The sequence below is a fragment of the Electrophorus electricus genome, chromosome 10 (genome assembly GCF_041902795.1).
Source record: "Electrophorus electricus isolate QZ-2024a chromosome 10, ASM4190279v1, whole genome shotgun sequence".
Taxonomy (NCBI): domain Eukaryota; kingdom Metazoa; phylum Chordata; class Actinopteri; order Gymnotiformes; family Gymnotidae; genus Electrophorus; species Electrophorus electricus.
Genome location: NC_137506.1, coordinates 6400866 through 6408779, shown reverse-complemented (window position 1 = coordinate 6408779; position 7914 = coordinate 6400866). Strand labels below are relative to the sequence as shown.

The 7914-nt window shown below is 43.5% G+C and overlaps 1 protein-coding gene across 1 annotated transcript; it reads left to right on the top strand.

Moving 5' to 3' along the window:
* Positions 1–4066: 4066 nt before the first annotated feature.
* On the top strand, positions 4067–4589 carry LOC145659394 (eukaryotic translation initiation factor 4 gamma 3-like). Its single transcript, XM_081721914.1, has 2 exons — positions 4067–4238; positions 4422–4589. The coding sequence occupies exons 1-2, from the start codon at positions 4089–4091 to the stop codon at positions 4587–4589; spliced, it is 318 nt and encodes a 105-aa protein (XP_081578040.1). The 5' UTR covers positions 4067–4088.
* Positions 4590–7914: the final 3325 nt, after the last annotated feature.

Sequence of the window (7914 nt, the reverse complement as noted above, 5' to 3'; positions counted from 1 at the left end):
GCCTGGATGGAGTTACTGTGAGTACCGTTATCAACCAACATGAGGACAAAAGACAGGAAGGTGTTGAGCCCACTGTTATCACTCATAATCCGGTTCCAGTTGTGAACTGTCTTTAGTGATGTTTCTTTAACCCAGTCCGCCACTGCGAGTAAGCCTGAAAGGCTGGGCCAGGCCAGCACTGAAAGCATGCCTAGACTGCTCATGCAGTCCTCCACCAGCGAGCTGCTCACATGCCTGGGTGCGTTCTTGTGCCGGCGTTGCTGCCTGCTGAAGGACCTGACTGCTGACGAGCCCGTGCAGTGGCTGCGCATTGTGGACCGCTACGTGACACTGACAGAATGGCAGGAGCAAAGCTTCCTCATTCCAGGCACCGTGGTCTTTCTCTTCATGCTGTGCCGTGACATCATTTCAGCTGAGGTGGCCACCAAGGAGGAGCTGCAGGCCGTGCTGCTCACATGCTTGTATGTGTCTTGCTCCTACATGTGTGAGGAGATCAGCTACCCAGCCAAAGCTTTCCTTGTGGAGGAATTTCTTTAATGCGAATCGTATGTAGGTTACCACTGCTAAGCTTCACCACTGTCAAGGTAAGACCTCGAAAGGACGCAGAAAATTATTTTAATAACAGCTTCTGCTGATTTATTCAATAACTGTATGACACCGTTTGAGTGTACGTACCGACTGAAAACAAACTCAAATTATTAGACACTCTTACTGCGTCTCCACATTGAAACATATCCGTTAGTTAGCTAGGCTGGCTAACTAGCTTAGCTTTATTAGCTAGCTAAGCTAATGGCGAAGAGGATTACGTTAAAGAACCCCCGGTCTACAGTTGTGCACATACAGGAAAATTAATGAATAGCATGGCAATACACGCATTTATTGGAACAGTTATGTAGCTAATATGTATTTGTAGTATGTGCGCCTGGCGTAGAAATGAGTCTTTGTTAGCCCATCAAGGCTATCTTAGCTAGGCTAGTTCGAGCAAGCTAAGTGCTGGTTGCTATGACAACGGGCTTGATGTATTTTGCGAGCTTGTCGGCTACATAAGACAAGTGTTTATTGCTTTACTGCTGCGGTGAACTGTTATTATTGTAACACTCTGCTAATGCCAGATGTGTAGAATAACTCACTAGTGATGTTTACTTCGAGACTTTGGCAGTTTTAAGATGGATAGAAAGCGAATGATCCAGCTAGCTGTCCTAGCTAACATGCAACCTTCTGTACATCCCGGGTACTCCCAGCCCTTATCAGGACCTCACAGTTCCCTTTGAGAACTCCCTGGTATCACGATCATAACTTTGGACAACCAGTTGCCATTCTCAACTCATGTTTCAGATTTCTCCTTTGTAACATACGAAGGATTCGCAGGAAGCTACCCAGGTGCTTGTGCGGTCTCTTGTGATCTCAAAGCTAAACTACTGCAACTTACTACTTGCTGGTCTAGTAGTACTCTAGTACTTATTGTTTATTGCACTTATCAATGTTTAAGGTAGATCTTATGTATTTCGTACTTCTTGTTAGGAACTGGTTCAAAGTGACAAGTCCTTCAGTTTCGATCTCCTCCAAGTTACCCTCTGCCCTCTGTCTTCTGTAGCCGGATCTCAAATTCAAGTTCAAGTTCAGTTTATTCGTCACATACATAGTCATACACAGTATAACTCGCAGTGAAATGGTTGAGAGTGCTCTGTCCAAACTGAGGAAAAGAAACAGGGGTGCTTAGAGAAAAATATATATATGCAAGATAAATATATATATTCTATGTATGTACAAAAATATATTAACAATGTATGTATAGTATATGTATATTATGATTATATACACAGTGTACAATGTATATGGTTGGGTATATATGTACACAATCTACAGAATGTACAGTGCAGGTGTAATATGGTTGGGTATATATGTACACAATCTACAGAATGTACAGATCCATTTTGTATAATAACATATCTACAGTTGTTGTGTAACAATGTAATTGAGTATAAATCTATATATACAGATGTACAGATATACAGTTATATTACATGGTGATGGTTGTCCCCACAGTTTATCAGTTTCCCTGATTCAGGGCCCGAATGGCCTGTGGGAAGAAGCTCCTCTTGGAGATCCAGTCGCACAGGGATGTATGCAGTCCTAGATCCCCCAACTTAGTAGTGAGTAGGGAGGGGATGATAGCGTTAAATGCTGAATTGTAGTCGACAAATAGCATTTTAACATAATTTCCCCTCCCTTCGTCCATGTGAGTCAGTGTAGTGTGGAGCAGATGTGCAATTGCATCGTCAGTGGAGCGGTTGTGGCGGTATGCAAACTGCAGTGGGTCCATGGAGGCTGGCAGTGAAGATGTGATGAAGTCTCAGACTAGCTTTTCAAAGCACTTCATCACGACTGATGTGAGGGCGACAGGGCAGTAGTCATTGAGGTCGGAGGGTCGAGGTTTCTTCGGGACGGGGACGATGGTGGACTGCTTGAAGCTGGACGGGACGATACCGAGCGTCAGGGAGAGATTGAAGATGTTGGTGAATACTGGGGCTAGCTGATCTGCGCAGGCTTTGAGGACCCTCCCGCAGATACCGTCTGGTCCCATCGCCTTCCTGGTATTCACCCTTTTAAACACTCTCCTCACGTCACTCTCCGTGATGATGAGAGGGCGCTGTTCTATGGTGGGCCCCGCGCATGTGCCATTGGCTGCGCCGATAGTGCCATTTGGACTAGCGCTGTTAGCACTAGCGCCGTTAGCATTGGCGCTGTTAGCATTAACGCTGTTAGCATTAGCGCTGCTAGATGTAGCCTTGAAGCGAGCAAAGAATGTATTCTTACCCTAGCACATTTTTATGACAATGTTAGTCTTTATAGTTTCCATAACTAGGTGCTTAACTGAAACCAGCTCGCGTGATCCACTCCACAGGTCAAAGTACTCTCTCATCTAGTCCTCCCTCATAATAAGCTCTGAGCTGGTTGTTTGGTTGTTTGGTTGTTTGGCTGGCTTTCATTGTCTTGTCCTATTAAAAGCATCATACAATCAGCAACAAAAGCTGATGGTGTAGTTTGATTTCCAGCCATTCTCTCTTCCTCCTTCAGTGATTCGGTCGCACCGTTGACCCTCCTTCGTCATATTTGACTTGTTCCAGTAGCTTGTGTGATTATGGCTGTTCTGATTTAAGAAGGCTTCTCAGATGTGTTTTGATGTTCCGACTTGCCGTGCCTATTCTTTCGTCTGCCTCCATCTTAGTTCTCCCTCACAGCCACTCGAATCCTCCTGATCTTCCCTCGTGTTCCCTCTACACAGACAGCCCACGTAAAGGCCCTGTAAGAACGATTCAGCCAAAACCTGAGCACCTCATCTTCTCTGAGGAAAGGCCTCTCTGTAAACTTTAATTATGCTGTGCTGTGCTGTGCTGTGCTGTGCTCACCCCCCCACCCTCGTTGCCATTCCCCTTCTTCTGCATGTGTGCAGTCTCTCTCTCTCTCTCTCTCTCTCTCTCTCTCTCTCTCTCTCTCTCTCCATTTTTTCTATCTTTTGCTAGTTTTTATGTCCACACCCTCATTATCCTCACATTTTCTACCTCAAATCCCAGCAGCTGAACAGCCAGGTAGCAGAGCAGGGGAATGTCATGTATAACGTGGACAGTGCTCAGGTCATTCCTGCTCCTGTGGACTTGAAACCAGGTCAGGCCTCACTGTCCCTTTCAACCCTCTAACTACATCACACACACACAGCTGGTTTAGGGCTAGCTAGCACATGCATGAACTTCTTTATGAAACTAGTACTAGTTTTGTGGATGATTTGCTTTTGACTCCACTGATTATTATTTTATTTGAATTTTTTTCCCCCTTTTTGGTGGTTCAACTTTTCCAACCCTCATCTGTGATTGGCTGTAGATGACGAGCCAAAGCTTGAGTGTGCAATGCTGAAGTCTTCATCACCAGCACTACGGCCAGTCGAGCCTCCTGTGCAGAGACGAGAGCCCGGCAGTCCTGCTTTTGCTCCTGCCCCTGTCTCTGCACATGGACCCGTCCCAGCTCCAGCTCCCACTCCTGCCCCCACCCCAGACTCTTATCCCCCTGAGAAATCAGAGCTTCCTCCGCAGATGTTTAACCAGCTGATGAAGCAAGTGATGGACCTCACCATCGACACAGAGGAGCGCCTGAAAGGCGTGGTTGACCTGGTTTTTGAAAAAGCCATCGATGAGCCCAGCTTCTCTATGGCCTATGGCAATATGTGCAGCTGCCTGGCTATGGTGAGTAACATGTTCCCATACATTGCTGCTGAAGTTCCATACAAAAGCAAATGCCACACAGAAGTGAACTTTGTTCGAACCACTCTAAACTGACATGGAGCTTTAATCAGTTTCTATTTAGTAACAGAACTCTTAACACTGTCGTATACCCAAGTGTTTCTCCTACATGTCTTTCCTGTGTAGTTAAAAGTGCCCATGGCAGACAAGCCCACCAGCACTGTGAGTTTCCAAAAGCTGCTGCTGAACCGCTGTCAGAAGGAGTTTGAGAAGGACAAGGTCAACAATGATGTTTTGGAGAAGCTGCGGCACCAGCTGGAAGCGGCCACTTCAGTAAGCAGCACTCCTGTCTAGTTTACCTGACTCACCAACCCACAGATCAGGAGAAAGGGGACTGAAATCAGCAGCAGTGCTGGGAGGCGGCCAGGTCGTTATCGGGTCCAAACGCGCTGTTTCTTGCTTTTGTCTTTGTTCTGGTTACTCCTCGCAAGGCCAGCGAGCGGGAGAGGCTGGAGGAGGATCTGGAGGAGGCGAAGGACAAGGCCCACAGGAGGTCCATCGGCAACATCAAGTTGATCGGGGAGCTGTTCAAGCTGCACATGCTGTCGGAGGCCATCATGCACGACTGCGTGGTCAAATTATTCATGAACCACAACGAGGAGAGCCTGGAGCGTCTGTGCCACCTCCTCACAGCCATCGGCAAAGACCTGGACTTGGAGAAGGCCAGGGTAAGCAGGCCGCGGCCCTGGTCTGGGTTGATTTAATATTCTCAGCAGATGCTCAGCACTTGCATCGGTTTATCTTTAGTATGTCATGTAAAGGTTTACGGGGCATGTGTAGCTGAGTGCTAGTGTGCAGTGCAGCGACTGTGCCTATTTTGTCCAGATTTGGTCTGTGTTGCGTTTTTCACAACAAGTACTTTACACATCGAAACTGGATGAAGAAGTTTTGGATATTGTATCTTGACTGTCAGTTTTTTCTCTAGTAGGAACAGCAGTTGTGATGTTGACAGTTCAGTCACCAACTAGTTTGACAGTTATATGTGTTCAATTTTCCTGGTCTTTTTTATTGTGTATTTTTTTCTCCATGCACGCTTTTAACCAAAAAACAAGCATGTTGAAATGTTTTCTATAAAAGTTTTGCTGTCAGTGTTTTCTGTTGCTTGCCTGTTGCCTGCACTCTGACTACAGGGTAGCCAACTAATTAGGATCATCATCTATAGTGCGACTAGCATGTTGCGCTGATATCAGTGTATTATTAGGCCTTGGCAATGATTTTAAAAGTGTCCAAGTTCATGTTGTTTAGTGAAGTTGTCAGTGTGGTTGTTAGCTCTGCTCCTACTGCAGCTGACAAAATGAAAGGCTTTCATTCAGGACTGGTCAGCTGTTAGGTTTTGCTCTCACAGCCTCCACGTTTGCCGCCTCCTGCTGCTGCACCCTGGATTCCCCAAAGCCAAGTGCAGCTGATGACAGCACAGCTACACCCACAGTGGCAGTGAACTGCTTTACAGCACTGACCAACGTGCAAGGCAGCAGGGTTTACATAAGAGTCATAAACGTCTTGCGACATGAGTTCAGCTGAGAGCACACCTGATCGAATCGAAAGGTGTAGAATACCTGAACTTTTTCTACGTTTCTCTTACACTCTCTCTCTCTCTCTCTCTCTCTCTCTCTCTCTCTCTCTCAGCCAAAAATGGATCACTACTTTAAATATATAGAAAAGACAGTGAAGGAGAGGAGCAGTTCCTCACGCATTCGGTTCCTGCTCCAGGACGTCATCGACCTGTGACTGGTTAGAGACTCTGCCTGTGTTTGTGTGTTTGTGTTTGCCATTCCAGCGCATGGTGATGCAAAAGTATGCATCTGCTGATTTTGCTTTTCTAGCATAACTGGGTGTCGCAGCAAGCTGACCACTGGCCCAAGACCATCGAGCAAATCCATAAGGAGGCCAAACTTGAGGAGCACGAGGAGCAGAGGAAGGTGCACCAGCAGCTGCTGGCCAAGCAAAACAAGAGGCAAAGGTGTGGCCCTCATATCCGTGACAGCCTTTTTCACCTGGCTGTGCGAGGCCGAGGACAAGTCCAAGGACAATTGACAATTGCTAAAAGACAATATAATAATTCAAAACAATAATAAAACTGTGTGACAAAGAAACAAAAGTTCTGACTCTAATGTATTTTTGTTTTTTCCTTTATGAACTGCAGATAAAACTATATTTAACATTTGCAGATGTTCCAAACAAAAGGCAGAGGTGAATATAGAAATAATATTATTTATTTTTATTTTATTCTTCCTTAGCTTCTCCTAAATTCAGATAGGCTCTGCCCATTAGATTTCACTTTTTTTGTTTGTTTTTGCTAATTTCAAACCAGTCCTAGGATTTTCACACATTCTGAGTGAAATTGGTGTCAAAATATTTGCAAGAGTCTGAATCTCAATAATTATTTAAACAAAAACCTGACATAAAAATACAGCTGTCCTATTGCAGTCTAATATTAGTAGTACAAAGTAGTAGTACAAAGGTTAGGCTTTAACCTTAACTTTAACTAGCTGTAACTCCTGAACGACATGTTCAGATTTCATGAAATTTAAAAGACTTATACCAGTATTGACTTTGAGGTAGCTTACCAAATGTAGCAGTTTTGTCAATATGGGGCATATAATAATATGCAAATAACTGTTTCTCAACAACTGCTCTTCTGATCAAGATGAAATTTTGCATACTGCTTCTGTAAGCAAGCTGGAGGATTCCTAAGAATGAGTCAAACATTGGCTAATGTTTTTCAGGTAATTGGCTAATCATAGAACTGGCTTCAGTGGACTGCTGTAACGTTGATTCTTGTAGAAATTACTTTGAATTTAAATATCCTACTGCTTTTTATGTTGCTGATGAACTGTAACACACTAGTCGTAGGACCTTTCTCCAGTCTTCACAAATTTGGTATCAAAATGTTGATGAGACTGAAACATGTTGATATTTGTATGGTATATGGCCCCTACATACCTATCAATCCAAGGTGTACTGATTCATTCAAAACAGCTGAAAAAAATTAAGACTTCTTTGAGTAATTCTTATGAAACTTGACATGAGTATTGATTTATGGACTTTGAGCTAGCATGGCAATTATAGGACATTTTTGCCAACAGAGCCCCTCTGACATATGAAAAGGTATTTAAAAACAGAAAAATGAGTCAATCCCATTGTGTTCAAATTGTGCATGAGAAATGTGGTGCAATACTTTGTGACTATTCCACAAATAAGTTCAATATGTTTCATAAACCTTTTTAACCTGTTTTTTGATACCTAAATTAGTTGGTCAAATGTACTTTTTAAACAAGTCAGTGACCTTTTGATCTAGAGATACCTTTTAAATGTAAAAAATGCAGATCTTCTTGTAAATAATGATCAAAAATATGTGTATTTAACTGTCAATCCCCAAGAGCAGGATTTTTCTTAATTAATAGCATAAAACTTAGCCATAGAGTGTTAGATTATCACCAAACTTCAATGGTGTATATGAACATACTGTGAATGCAAGTATATTTGGGGTGAACTGACCTTCTGGGGGAACTATATTTCTTACTCATGTCAAATCAGAACAAATAATATATATATTAATATATATATAATTGAGAGATTAGATTTAAAATACAACATTCCTGGGAACAAAACCTCAAAA